At 43.0% G+C, this 13934-nt stretch overlaps 1 protein-coding gene across 8 annotated transcripts in view; it reads left to right on the top strand.

Annotated features, from left to right (window-relative positions):
* The window catches only part of LOC142578490 (glyoxylate reductase/hydroxypyruvate reductase-like), a 132050-nt gene that overhangs the window by 36481 nt on the left and 81635 nt on the right, over positions 1-13934 (top strand). For all 8 annotated transcript variants that reach the window (XM_075687889.1, XM_075687883.1, XM_075687886.1 and 5 more), the window contains 2 exons: positions 2386-2545; positions 6306-6436. In XM_075687889.1, the coding sequence (XP_075544004.1) occupies positions 2386-2545; positions 6306-6436 (291 nt within the window). The remainder of the gene's footprint in view (positions 1-2385; positions 2546-6305; positions 6437-13934) is intronic.

Genomic DNA, 13934 nt, shown 5'->3' with positions numbered 1-13934 from the left:
ATTGATCAAATTTATTTACCACACTTCGGGCATTTAGGGAAAGGATTCGTAGAGTTTTGGTACTGGACTGTCATTTGGAAACTTTCTTGTTTTTAGAGGATTTCAGCGAAGTCGAAGTGGGAAGGGACTGTTTTGAAAGACTTGCTTTCTGCGGTAATTCAGTCCTAATATTCTTTACTGGGTCCCAAGTATACACTTTTTCATCGATTCTCAGTTTGTCGAATGTTAGCCTAACTTTTGCTCCGTTTGCCCTTTCATTTACCGCTGAATGCCACAAGTGCGTGCGCGTTTCCCTTACTCTCTTAGAAAAATTTTCGGAAACAGTTAATGGTGTGCCTTTCAGTTTGTAGCAGCAAGATAAGATTTTGGTTTTTTCGGCGTAATTAAACAATCTAAGGATGATCGGGCGGTCTCGGTTACTTGTGCGGGTACCTATCCTGTGAGTCCTTTCAAGGGTTTTCACTTCAATGCCTAGTGTTTCTTTTAAAATTCTTTCTCTCACTATCTTTTCGAGTGAAGCTATATCTTCGTTAGGTTTTTCCGTTACGCCGTAAATAATCAAGTTGTTCCGTCGACTTCTATTTTCTAAATCGTCTAATTTCAATGCCAGATCTTGGATTTGATTTTTCGTGGTGTGATAGTTATTTTCACATTCGGGCAACTTCTCTTTGCAATACTTCAGTCGTTCCATGTCGTTTTCAATTGCAGCAAGCCTAGTTTCCATGTTATCAACTGTTCGCTCAACCTTTTTCAAGTTAGTTACTAGTTCTTTTAACGTTTTGTTGGTTTTAGATTGTTCTTTCAGAATTTGTTTCAGAAGGTCGTTATTAGGACGAGTATCCGATTCTGGAGTCTGACGTCGGACCGGGGTTAAGCTCGACATCGCCGGATGTTAGTAGCAATAGCTTAAATACATCATAGCACTCAACAATCAGTACAGCAAGAAAGTGTGGACTTGGAAGCACCGTCAGCGTTACATCATTGTCCCGTAAAGAGGGTACAGAGTAGTTACTGACCTGCACAACGAAAAGAGCAGGAATAAGCATGGTCGTCTGGTCGGTGCCACCAAGTCCACTGAAGCGGATGGGGTCATTGGTCAGGTTTATATACTGCCGAGTGCCTGATAAGGTTGACGTGACCGCATCTGTGACGTGGTCGCTGCGTAGTTGAAGGGCGTCGATCGTGATCGGAGTCTGCGCAGATTTGTTGTCCCGTGCTCTGTCATGCGAAGCCACTGACATTGTTCCGTTTGCATGCATATGTGTGGCCTGCCCGGTGGTGAGGCCGCTTGGCCACAGTGCAATCTGCACAACGAAAAGAGCAGGAATAAGCATGGTCGTCTGGTCGGTGCCACCAAGTCCACTGAAGCGGATGGGGTCATGGGTCGGGTTTATATACTGCCGAGTGCCTGATAAAGTTGACGTGACCACATCTGTGACGTCGCAACATCGCTCTCAACGAACGCTTCGCCGTAAACGCGAGCGCCGGGCGCACTCATTGAATGTCCTCTTGCTGCTGTCTTTGTTCATCTTCGCTGCGCGTTCTGAACGGAAGAGGGACCCAAGAGCCTTAACGCCTTACAACGCCTCACTGTATGTTTAGCGACTCCTGCTCCCAGCATGAACGCACGGCATGAGCGCACCCCACACGAAACGTTCCGCTAAGGTGAATAGTTTAGCGACCATGTTGCGAATTAAATTTTTATCCCGCACATTCGTGCAATTATTTCGTGGGGTGTTGATAGCGCTGCAGCCGACAATTCTTCGGCGCAACCCATCGGGTACATGAGCTCGGGCTACTTGATACCAGAGCATTCTTTGACATTTGCGCCCAGTCAAGCTGGCGGAAAGGGGCGTCTTCAGGCGTATGACACCCCCCCCTCCCCCACTGGCCCCTTGCACACGGGGCCCACGGCCCACCGGCCCCCCCTGTTGCTACGCCACTGCGTACATGTTTAGTCATCTGTACTATCGCTATGGATGTGCCAGTTACTGGCTGTGTTCTCTATGGAATTGGGCAATGAAACAACCACTGCAACATTAATGTCTGCCGAATGCCAACTAACTCTTTGAGACGCCCGTGCTACAGCATAAGAACTTTGTGGTGTTTGAAGGTTTTGCTTCTGTAGTAGGTAGTGGTTCTGTGTCATGTTTCTCCACCGCCGTGTGGGCTGACGTTTGCGGGGCACGTTTGTCTTCGAAGTCTGCTGTGCCTCTCATTGAAATGGAATGCTAAGAAATTCTCTTCTTCTATCAGTGACACACATTGCAATGCCAAGTGCTTCTAAACCTATTTGTGACTGCTTTCACTGTTCCTATGACCTAGTTTGGTTCAGAAATCATATTGGCCTACATTTCTTGTTTTTTTCCTCACCCTTCGGAACAGCGGAGGCAATGGGTGCTCAATTCACAACATTGGAGGAGTTGCTGAGACAGTCTGACTTTGTGATAGTCTGTTGTGCCCTTACACCTGAAACAAAAGGAATGTTCAATGAACAGGCCTTCAGCATGATGAAGAGTACAGCATCATTTATCAACATTAGCAGGTATGCCAAATTTTGACATTATATGCAACATTTTCATGCTCAGTTAGCTTATTGTTTGACATGTTTCTACCATTGAGCATTCTTCCAGAACTTGGGGGTCAGTGCCATCACTGACAAGTTTTATTATCAGTTGGTTCTATAGGCAGAAATTTTTCATTTTTCCACGAGCGGGGGGGGGGGGGGGGAGGGCCTGACCAGCTTTCCAAACCCCATATATATATATATATATATATAGGTGTTAATAACAGTTGCACTTAAACTTCATGTCGCCTTGAATAGTGGTTCACTGCAGTGACCAAATGACCCCAATGACATCTAACTGGGGTATTTTCAGGAGGTACTAATTGCGCACTATATTTTTCTGACTGGCAAAGAAACCCCATGAAATATGAAAAATACCACATGACTGCATGCATTCCCACCAGCATCATAAAGCAAGCGCCCCCAAATATGCTGATTGAAAGCAACTGCTTTGCCTGTCGCAAACCTGAAGAGACAGCGCATCACCTTGATAATGGTACGGAAGGAGCACCAACAGCAGGTTTCGTGCCTTTGCAGCTATTCCTTCGTCTCATATTTAAGTCACACTTATCCGTCTCTCGGGGCCGACTGATCACATTGATAACAAAAGCCCCTTGATTACATGGTCAAAGCGCCGCTCTGATCATCGCATCGAAATAGTGTGCGCGCAGCTATACTTCATGCCAGAAATGTGCGTCGGACCAAAGCCAAATTAAAGAGACGGTTTTATTTTTCATGAGAGTGTATATGTGCTGCAAAAACAGCTTCATATGGAAAAAAATAATTAAAAGCAAAATAAGCAGACCAAGAAGTGACCCACGTTTAAAGAAAAATCAAAACCGATGCATTTTAAAAAGTAAATGTACCACTTCTAAATGAGCCGAATTGGCAATCGGGACGTCTGCACACACGCACACACACAAAAGAAAAGAAAAAAAAAAGAAATGAGATATTAGTGTGCCCTTACTATATCTGTGAATTCGTAAGTGCCTTTGAACACCACCTGCCACCTGGAGGACGTATTCGAATAGGTCCTTTTCTACAGCTACGCAGTACTGAATCCGCTTTATCACATCTTCAGTGGCTTTCTTGGTGACCGACGCTGGAATTCTATGGCAGACATCCGTTGTGCTTGCCTTGAGCTCATCTGGCGTCACTGTCTCGATCATGTAAGCACTATCTTTCACATAACCCCAAAGAATGAAATCGAGTGGAGAGGGCTACGTGACCTAGCCGGGCAATTTACAGGCCCATTCCTTCCAATCTATTCCGCATGAAAAGTTTCATCCAGCCAATCTTGTGCTCGGCTGCTGGTGTGTGCTGGCGCCCCATCTTGCTGATACCACGGAAGTGCAAGAAGTGACAGTGGGACTTCGCGGAGAAACTCATCCACCACTCCTTCAAGAATTTTGTCCGCGTAATGCTGTCCAGTCAATGTGTGATCAAAGAAGGTGGGATTGATTATAGCACTGGCGTAAATTCCGCACCACACATTGAACGACCACTGGCACTGGTGCCGAGTGCGCTTTGCCTAGTGTGGATTGGAGTCACTCCAATAGCCTGCATTATGCAAATTTACCTGGCTGTTTCTGCAAAGATTGGCTTCATCTGTGCACATGACATTGCTCAAAAAGTCCGGTGACTCCTCGGCTTTTGTGAGAACCCAGTTCAAGAAATCTAGACGATTCTGCAGGTCCCTATCTTCCAAGCATTGGTGCTGGCTATGGTGGTACGGATGAAAGACCAAGTCATTCAGAATCCTCCAAACTGATTACTTAGAAATTGGTACCTGGGTGGCCACGTCCCCCACCCTAGCATGAAAGTTTGAGGCCATAAATGCTAAAACATCCGTGCGTAGGCTAGGACTCAAAGATGTACTGCTCTGCCAGTGTTTCTGGAAGCTGGCAATGAAACAAAAATGCAAACTCTGGCAATGACACATCAGGAGGGTCAGCTGGGGGGGGGGGGGAGGATAGGCTTCAGCATCACCGGGGAGGCTCTGCCCCCTCCAGAAACTCCAGAGCGGGCTTGGGCGGGCAACCCCCCCCCCGCTTCCCCTATATTCGGCGCTTGTGGTTGGTTCTGCTATCTCAGTATTTATTTCTGTAGAACTACATGATTACCATTCTCTAGATAGAGTGTAAAGATATGAAGCTGATTATCTTCAATACTTTTTTGCTTTGATAAGCTCAATGTGTGCATCTATGTAAATCTTAACCATGTTCTTAAGAAGTTGCTTTGTAAAAGTGCTATGGTTTAATAAAATACAATGTATTAGTAAAGTGTTTACATAGAGCAGCTAAACTAGTTTTCTTCTTATGTACTTGTAGTTTTTGCTTAAATATGAAATTATGTTTTTATTTGAGGAAGTTCCTTACTTGCATGTAAATAATGTGGCCATATATATATATATAACCAGCGGAGGGGCGTTTGTTCAGTTGGTGTCCATATTGACTTTTTGACTAATTTACGATGGCTTTTCTAAGGCGTTTGTTCCTCTTGATGTGTAGCGTTTATGTTATGTAACGCCCTTACAAAATATTCCATCTTTGAACCTGTGAGGTTTGTGTATGAATAAAAGTAAGGAAGAGTAAGCTTGATGCTCTGAAAAAGGAGCTTGCAGAGCAGATGTTGCCTGTATCTTTTTTGAAAGTATACTGGTTTGAATGACCATGTCTCTTAGATGCAGCTCTGAAATTGCTTTTGTGTCCAATGTTTTGCAGCATCATGAAGTGCAGTGCCTGTTAGGTGCAAGTACTAGGAAAGTTGCTACCAGCTTTCACATGAGAATTGGTGAATGTATATGCGCATATATTTAATAAATTTAAGCTATATTTACTTTGCTTGACATCCTTTATGACAGTGAAAAGTTTCATGTGCTTTATCCTGCTCTATGTTCGAGCATTTTATTGAATGAGATGAATGTTGGGCTAGTTGGCATTTTGACATATATTGCCCTGTATATTGCAACTGTATTCGTCTTCCTTTCTGTTGTGCTGTCCCGTTGCGCTGTATTTCAAGATGGTTCTCATATTGAATGAGGGTGTGCCAAAAAGGGCAAAACAAAAAATGGCCTTGCAAAGAATAACTACCAAAAAATACCAAACTTAGGAAAATTAGGTGCTTTTGAGTGTGTGTCAATTTTGAGCTAATAAATGCTGACTACTCTGATCCCTACATATAATAGGCCATATCATGGTGAGTATCATTTCTCTCCATCATCAATTCTGTGGCTTTCTTTTTATTACCATATTAGCTGTAAGTCATAATCTTCACTGTGGCTTGTGTTGCGAGTGTTGGTGCTGGCATAGTCAAGCCCTAATTCGCTAGCTTTTGCCAGGCTTCAGTCGCCACGTATGTACAATGGCAGATACATATGGTCATTGAATTTTACTGCTTATATGTGCCACATTTACTTTAGTAAACTTACACAGCTATAAACCCTACAATTTCCCAGGTCAAATAGTAAAAAGCAAAACACACACTTGCATATATTCATAACTGCTAAATTTCTGGCTTGAGGTGTCATTTTTTGCTAAACTTTTATCACGTGTGTTGAAGTTCAGTGAAAATCTCAAATCATGAAAATTATGGCGGCTTAACGTAGGAGGTTTTACATTGCTGCACGACACAGATGTTGCCCAACACCTATATTAACCTTCCTTACGATAATGTGTATGGGACATTCTCACTTGACTTGAAGACTACATGTTACACTATTCTTTCCCCTTTTTTTTAGGGGCCAAGTTGTAGACCAAGAGGCACTTTATGAAGCCCTGACTTCTGGAAAAATTCGGTCTGCTGGCTTGGATGTCATGACACCAGAGCCACTCCCAAAAGATCATCCCCTATCAAAGTTACCGAATTGTGGTGAGTACACAACTTGGCGCAAGATTATTATGTGTGCCTATGTCAGAGCACTTGGCATTATATTGTATGCACCATCTGTGCTGAAGAAAAAAAAATTCTTATTGCCCTTCCTTGCATCCAGGTGTGTAAAGGGCTATTGTCATGTACCTAGCTAGTACCACATCACTTACATCCTGTGAAACTGACTTATTACATATCTTTGACTGGACATTTAATCATGTTAGGACAGATAAGTGGTTCTAGAGCTCTTTGAATTCCTAAGGATGTGTCAAAGCTTTTGTGATAACTTCCCATGGCCAGTACCTGCGTATATGACGTCAGTAACAAATCCTCGTGTCCTGAAATAACAGCGAGATCATTGATCAAGTTGGCATAGAACAACTTTGACTGAATTGCAGAGAAAAAAAAAGCATAACTCATATTGAAAAGTGATATTTTTTTTTCTTATGGAGAAAGAGGATCTTGTCTGCAAGTAGCACATGGCTTCATTGATTTCTTTCTTCATAAATCTCATCCACATACCGCATTTAACATGATTATGACCAATCTTTGATACAATGAAATTTAATTTAATGATGACCATAATGTTCGAAAACGTTTAAGCTTTTCTGTATGACTTGCTTCTAATAAAAGCCCTTTATTTTTTTCTTAAGCCCCCAAAATTGGCTACATATTTTTATTGAACAATGGCTTTGCACATTGCTTGTGCACATTGGCAGGCTTTGAGAAAGCAAAAATAATTTATAAGAAAGGTTGGAGGGGGGCTAGAGGGGGAAGGGCTTACTGATGTAGGGCTGATGGTCTTTGGCTAAGTTATGGAGAGAGAGAGAGAGGGAGAGAGAGAAAAAACAAGCTGGTCTTCCTGGGGAGAGTTTGGTCATTCGAAGGGGAAGGGGGGGGACAAATAACATGGTGCTTATTTGATACAGCAAGTGCAAAAATCATTGTAACACACCCCGGTGACTGGCAGTGTAGATCACCAAAAATAACATTTGCCAGAATAGTGAACGCGTTTGAGCAGCTGTAAGAATTGGCTTGTGAATGTGGTAGCATGCATCCGAATGAGAGCAAGACACTTGCACAATATTTGGGGCAGCAACATGCTTCAACATTGCAACATAAATGGGCAGATGAGAGTGAAGTCATGTACTGTTATTGTTCAGCATGTTGCACAGGCAAATATGTGCACTGCTTGCCATCATGCAGCAGCAGCACCCATATAGACTCATCAGCACTTCATGTCCAACTCTTGCTTAATGTATTCATGCTTGTGTGAGGTCATGTCTGTAAACACACCCTACTATTACGTCTTGTCTTAAGCTGCACTATCTGTCACACATCAATGGAACCTTTGCATTATGTCGGCATTTTCGCATTGCATTTTTCTGTTTCACAGAGCTTGTTCACGCATGCAAAAGCCTTGTGACCCATTTTAACCTTTATTTTGCACTGTCCTTCAAACACTAGCTGCACCTTTATAAGTGCATTTTGCTCTGTAGTGAAGGCATTATCATTATCACTCACGTTTGTGTGAGGATGTGTCACGACTCATGGTGGACATGGCTACTTTTGCCTGTGAGCTTTGTTATCTAATATGATGTTGGTCTTTAACAACACTGCCCCATCTGCCAGATGGTATACCTTATGTGGTCTTTACACCGGTCACATTCTATTCTGAGTTAATGAGAATGAGGAGGAGAAATGCACTAGTGTTAACAAGCTGATTGCTGTAGCCGAGTCTTAAGTGTCTGCTTTATTGACTTATGTGACTGTTACAGACATTGAGGAGCGATGTGTCTTTTTGCATGTAGTTTATGCATACCAGTGTTCACACACCACATTTCACACATGCAGTAAGAGTTTCACACCATCACCAGCTTTAACATCATATAAAAAAAGTTAATAACATGTTTTGGCACTGTCAAATGCAGCAGTGCTATGTGACAATTATAGCTCTTTAAGTCTGGGAAGGTGCACAGAAGCCTGACAGGCTGTATTGAGTTAGTAAGGATAATGAGTTGTACCATTTTTGCATACAAATTATTTGCATGTTTCATGCTGTTGGTACAATTGAAGCTTGTTTTAGCAAAGTCGCATACTTGAAGATACAGTAGACTCCCGTTAAGACGAACTCGAAGGGCCGGTGAAAATATGTTCATATTATCAGAAGTTCATTTTAACAGAAGTGACCCACACAAATTCTGTTGCAGTCGAACCCACTTATAACATTATACATTATCAGAAGTTCGTTTTAACAGAAGTGACCCATAGATGCCAAATTCTACTACAGTCGAACCCACTTATAATGTTATATGTAAAACCTCTATAATTCGGATTTCATGGAACTGAAATAGATGTCCAAATTAACCAAATGTCGCATTATTGAGGATATCAAGAAAACAATAAGCAAATTCTTACTATGTCAACATGCTTTTATTTACTGAATCAGGCAACCCTGTTTCTATTTGGACAAAAGCAGTGCAGAAGCTGGCATTCTTGTCATCTTGTGACTGATTAGCGCTTGCAGCGGCAAAGGCCTCGCGACTTCCTTCATAGCGCAGCCGTGGCACACGTCTTCATCTGACACACGCTTTTCACTACCGCGCGCACCTCCCGATTATTATTGCACCAGCTTCACCAGGTCGCCGCCCATGGCAATGTAGATGGTACTCTTCGTCCTCTACAGCTTTGCCTTGAGTGAAAACGCAACTATTGTTTGCTGCAACTGCTGTGGATCAGAGACGATCTGAGTAGAGAAGGCGACTCTGATGCGATCAGAGACGGCGACCTTGTGGTTCTGAAGGTGGGCGGCCGACGCACGCACCGAGTCAAAACAGAACTACCGTTTGCTCCAACTGCGGACGGAACAGCAGTCGCTATCGAAGCGGTCATAGATGGCGACTGCGCGGTTATGAAGGCACGTGGCCGAAACAGTGCACTGCGCGGAGATAAATCCAAGATTAAAGGCTTCAAAGGCACAGATAGATGCGAAGCGTTCGAGCGTTGCTATCATTCACGTACGATTTCCATTGATGACTATGGCGATGCGAGCTTCCACTGCTTCATTCCAGTTGATTGCAGTGGAAAATGGTTGTGGTTGATTGGAAGCGATTGAAAGTGGAAGTGGTTGATTGCACTTTCAGAAAATGCAGTGTGACGTTTCAGTTACACCGTGCTGCTTTGCAGCACGGTGTAAGAAGAACAGGTTCTCCGACGACACGAGGGCTGCTGGTGAGAAATGCAGCTCACTATTGGTGGTGTTTCACATCTGCACCACTCCACGGCAGCACACGTTAAGAGGCTGAACAAGCGGGAAATTTGAATGTGTAAGCAATTCTAACTGCACGCAAAGTGCGTTGAAAGAAATTAAAACTAATTTTTGCACTGTTCCTGCCCTTCACTGTGATCATTCAAATCCCTCAGGCGCCGTAACAGACAATAATGACTGAAAGTTCAGTCGCACCGCATACTATAGCAGATGGCCAGACGGCATGTGTCAATCCTTGTAAGTGGTGAACGACAAGCGCCGCGGGCAGGCAATAAGCTGTTAGTTTAGTAATGTTCGCTTCAAAATTGAGCCGTCTATCATCCACGTTCTAGGCAAGCGCTTAAAAATTCAGACAAACAGTCTGAATTGCAAGAGAGGAAAGGGAGGTGTGCATCTCAAGCTGCGACGTTGCCTGGTGGAGACGGATTGTAGGCAAGAACTGGTTCGCATCAAACTGCAACAGCAGGTCTTGCATGTGCAAAGACAGTTTTTATGTTCAGTGAAAAGCGCCGACTGCATGGTTCGTAGGATACTCTCAAATGTGGAGGCCAAGTTCTGTGACCAGGAGGATACAGGTGGGAGAAGCACTTCAACCTGGCGTACGTCACAAGTTCGTGGACAGCAGTGCACAATAAAATTTAAAAGGATGTGAACTTGAGCTTGTTGGTCAGGCTTCATTTTGGGGAAACAGAGCGAAAGAAATAAGACCAGAAAGATAGACAGGAGAGGCGCTGTCCTGTTTGTCCATCATACCTCACTTTATTTTTCTTTATTTATTTTTTTTTTGCAGTTTCCCCAAAATGATGCACAGTAAATTGGTTATCGTCAGCGTGTCTGGAAGAGCAAATTTGAGAAATATGACTAAGCTAAAATGCACGTCAATGAAGCCCAGGTGGGCATAAATAATACTGGAGTCAACCGCTCTGGTGTACATCTTAATCAGTGTGGTGTTGGCAACCATAAACCCTGCATTTATTTTTTCCGCATTTAGAATAATTAATTCGAGTATGCACATTGATACGACAGATTCCACGGCAGCATAGTTTATAAGGAATTAGCTGCCTCTAAATTTGTGGCTTCTAGAATTTGGAACTTCTGTATAGAATCTGTATGCGAAACGCACTATATGCATCATTCTTCTTTGAGTGTAAACAGTGAAATATATGAATGTTAACTCACTTTATTAGGTGAAGGCACTTCTATTTATTTAGAAACTGATCGTATGCAGCACTCCTCAGAATCCTGGCTCATATGAAATGAAAGCGGGATGGATAGCTGCGTATTGTGACAAATAGTAGCAACGGTTGGTTGAAGCAGAAGTAACGAAAGTAAATTAAGTCTCTAGTGGATTTGGTAAAAGACGAACTGTGACTGTCGCACTGAGTGAAATACAATACGCTTTTGGTTAGAAAAGGTACCAAAGCATCTCGGCAATTATACATCACATTTTAAGATTTTCAGGGAAAACACAGGGAAGGTGGGAGATAGAAAGTCAAGACGATGAGTAAAATGAGAACAAGATGAAAGCAGGAACCAATGTTTTGACAAGCGGACTTGTCTTCTTCAAGGCGACATATATGTTGCCTTGAAGAAGACAAGTACACTTATCGAAACGTTGCCTCCTGCTTTCACCTTGTCCTTGTTTTGCTCATCATTTTAAGATTTTGTAACATAAAGACAGTGGCTTGCTAAATACAGTAGGAAGCATTCTAAAGAACACATGCTTCAAAGCACGCTTCCAGCATAATGGCCAGGGAATGTCTGGACCCCGGCGCACCAGCCCCCTACAGCCCCCTAGTCGTGCACGCCTCCTAGAGGCGACCCCGTCAGAGCACCTGTTCTTCTTACACTGTGTTTGCAGTGAGGCGTGCGACTACGAAAAATACTGTGGTGGCACTGCGATCAAAGTGTATTGGGCTGCATCATGGTCACATTGTTAGAAACTGCTGGTGATACTTCTCGGAACGGTCATTCGTACCAGTATATGCGTTCAGACCGCTCAAACGGCGTTTATTATTGTATATGACATGGGGGGGGGGGGGGGGGGGCATTTATGCCTGAGGAATAGACGCCTTTCTTTCTGTTCTTTATTTCATGTTTTTTGTTTATTTAATGTTGCTTGGTGATTGCGCATGCATTCCGGCCGCAGTGCCGGCTTTCATTCTAGTGTGTTATTGTACGGTTCCCTTTGGAGAACAAATATTTTTCTTGTTCTTCAAGCAGCATGTATCTCTCGTGTGTATTTTTGTGTATATTGTTGTTCATCAGTAGGCTTTGCAAAACGCAGATGGAAAAGCATTTGTAAACTTCCTGTTGTTGCTTCAAACAAATAAAACATCTCTGCCCCATCCGGCACCCTGTACTAAAATTTACGGCAAGTATTGTTTTGAAAAAGTAAAACAAAAAAGAAAAAACTGCAGGGCAGCGTTCCATGCATGTTTCAGTCTTCCTCGCTGCGTAACAGAATGCGAGTAATTGGTACGGGTTCTTTTATTGCGGTCGGACCTCAGGCGCCGAAAACAGTTTTAGGTAGCCATTATACATGCTAATCTTTGGCCCATAAAGCGTGTGAAATTTTTGTTCAGTCCATGCTTAACAAAAAAAAAAGACAAAAAGCGGCGCGGTAGCCTAATTAGTGGCTACGTAGTGGATATGACGTCGCGCTGCTCAACTTGCTGACAGGTTCAATGAGGTTGTTGAATTCGATGGTAACAATATAGAAACACACTTTTGTACTTCTATTTAGGTGCACGTTAAATAACTGCAGGTGGTGAACAGGGTGCTTCATAATCTTATTGCCAGATGTAAAATGCCAGAATTTGTTTAAAAAACTGGAAAAAAAAACTAGGGCAGCTGCATTCTTCGGCTTTTTTCTAGGGTCTTATATTTCATACCAGAATGTAATGCCGTTCCTAACTATGCGTCCGCTCAGCTGAGCAGCTTTTGTATTATAAATGGTTGTTTTCAGTTATCTGGTGCGCTGTCATAAGGACAATAATGAAGCAATTAAGGGAACGGCGCGCCTCACATACTCGTGGAGATATTTGTAGATCTGCAGTGTTCGTTGAAGAAAAGTGTGGTACCACATTGGACACCCAGTTTTAACGGGTTGCGAGCATGACTGTCAAAAAAATGTTTTCCTTGCCCGAATTAAGTTAGCAGATTTACAAGCTGCCTCAAAATGGGGCGTTTATATTGAATGACACCTAGAAACTTATTGAGCAGAACCGATTAGCACCCATGCGTTAATTCTCTCAGGAACTGCTGGGCCTCTGTCAACAGCCATGACTCTCCAGCAGCTCAACCATTCGAAATAAGGGTCCCCTTATTCGAATGATCCCCTTATTCGAACGACCTTCATCGGCTCCTCACCTTCGAGACTTCAAAAGGGCTGTTATGCATTACATGCGAACAGAAACGGCTATTCAATAATTTTTAAGAGTGAATTCTGAGGTCAAATGTGATCTGGACAGCAAATACCATTTGATTAAACTATATGTTTCTACTGCTGTTTATGATGTACATGGCAAGGATGGAAAAGGTGCTAGTGGGAAGTAATATTGGGTTTAACCTCTCATACAAACAGGCAGGTACAGTATTAGAGCAGCAGCTTCCAGGTTTGTTTTATGCAGATGACATTGTATTGCTAGCTAACCAGCAAAGTGATATGCAACATCTGGCTAATATCTGTGCACAGAAAGATGAGAATTTAGGTCTGAAATTTATCGTTAAAAAATCAGGTGTCATGATGTTCAATGAAAACAGTGAGCAGACATAGTGAGTACAGGGCCAGGAAATACCTCAGCTAAAAGAGTATAATTACCTTGATATATGGATAAATGAAGGCAATAGATATATGGAAACACAGGAAAAAACAAAAACAGCAAGCGGGAATAGAAATGTGGCCGTAATGAAACACAGAGTGCTATGGAGATACAATAGGTACGAGGTACTCCGGGGTATGTGGAAAGGTGTAATGGTTCCAGGACCTAATTTGGAAAGGCATTTGTTTGCTTGGAGTCAGAGGTACAATCAGGACTCGGATGACAACCAAAGGTCAGTACGACACCTCGCATTGGGTGCTCACGGGAAGACCAAATGGCGCTGTGCAAGGTGATATAGGCTGGACAAGCTTTTTAAGTGAGGGCCTTCAGGCTTCTCTACTTTCATTAGTGATTGAGGCCAATCTGCAAACATTTAGATGATATTTGGGATAAGTATGGTCAAAGT

This window comes from Dermacentor variabilis, chromosome 1 (genome assembly GCF_050947875.1).
Source record: "Dermacentor variabilis isolate Ectoservices chromosome 1, ASM5094787v1, whole genome shotgun sequence".
NCBI classification, from domain to species: Eukaryota; Metazoa; Arthropoda; class Arachnida; order Ixodida; family Ixodidae; genus Dermacentor; species Dermacentor variabilis.
Note: the sequence above shows the minus strand (reverse complement) of the source record. Positions and strands in the feature narration are given on the sequence as shown.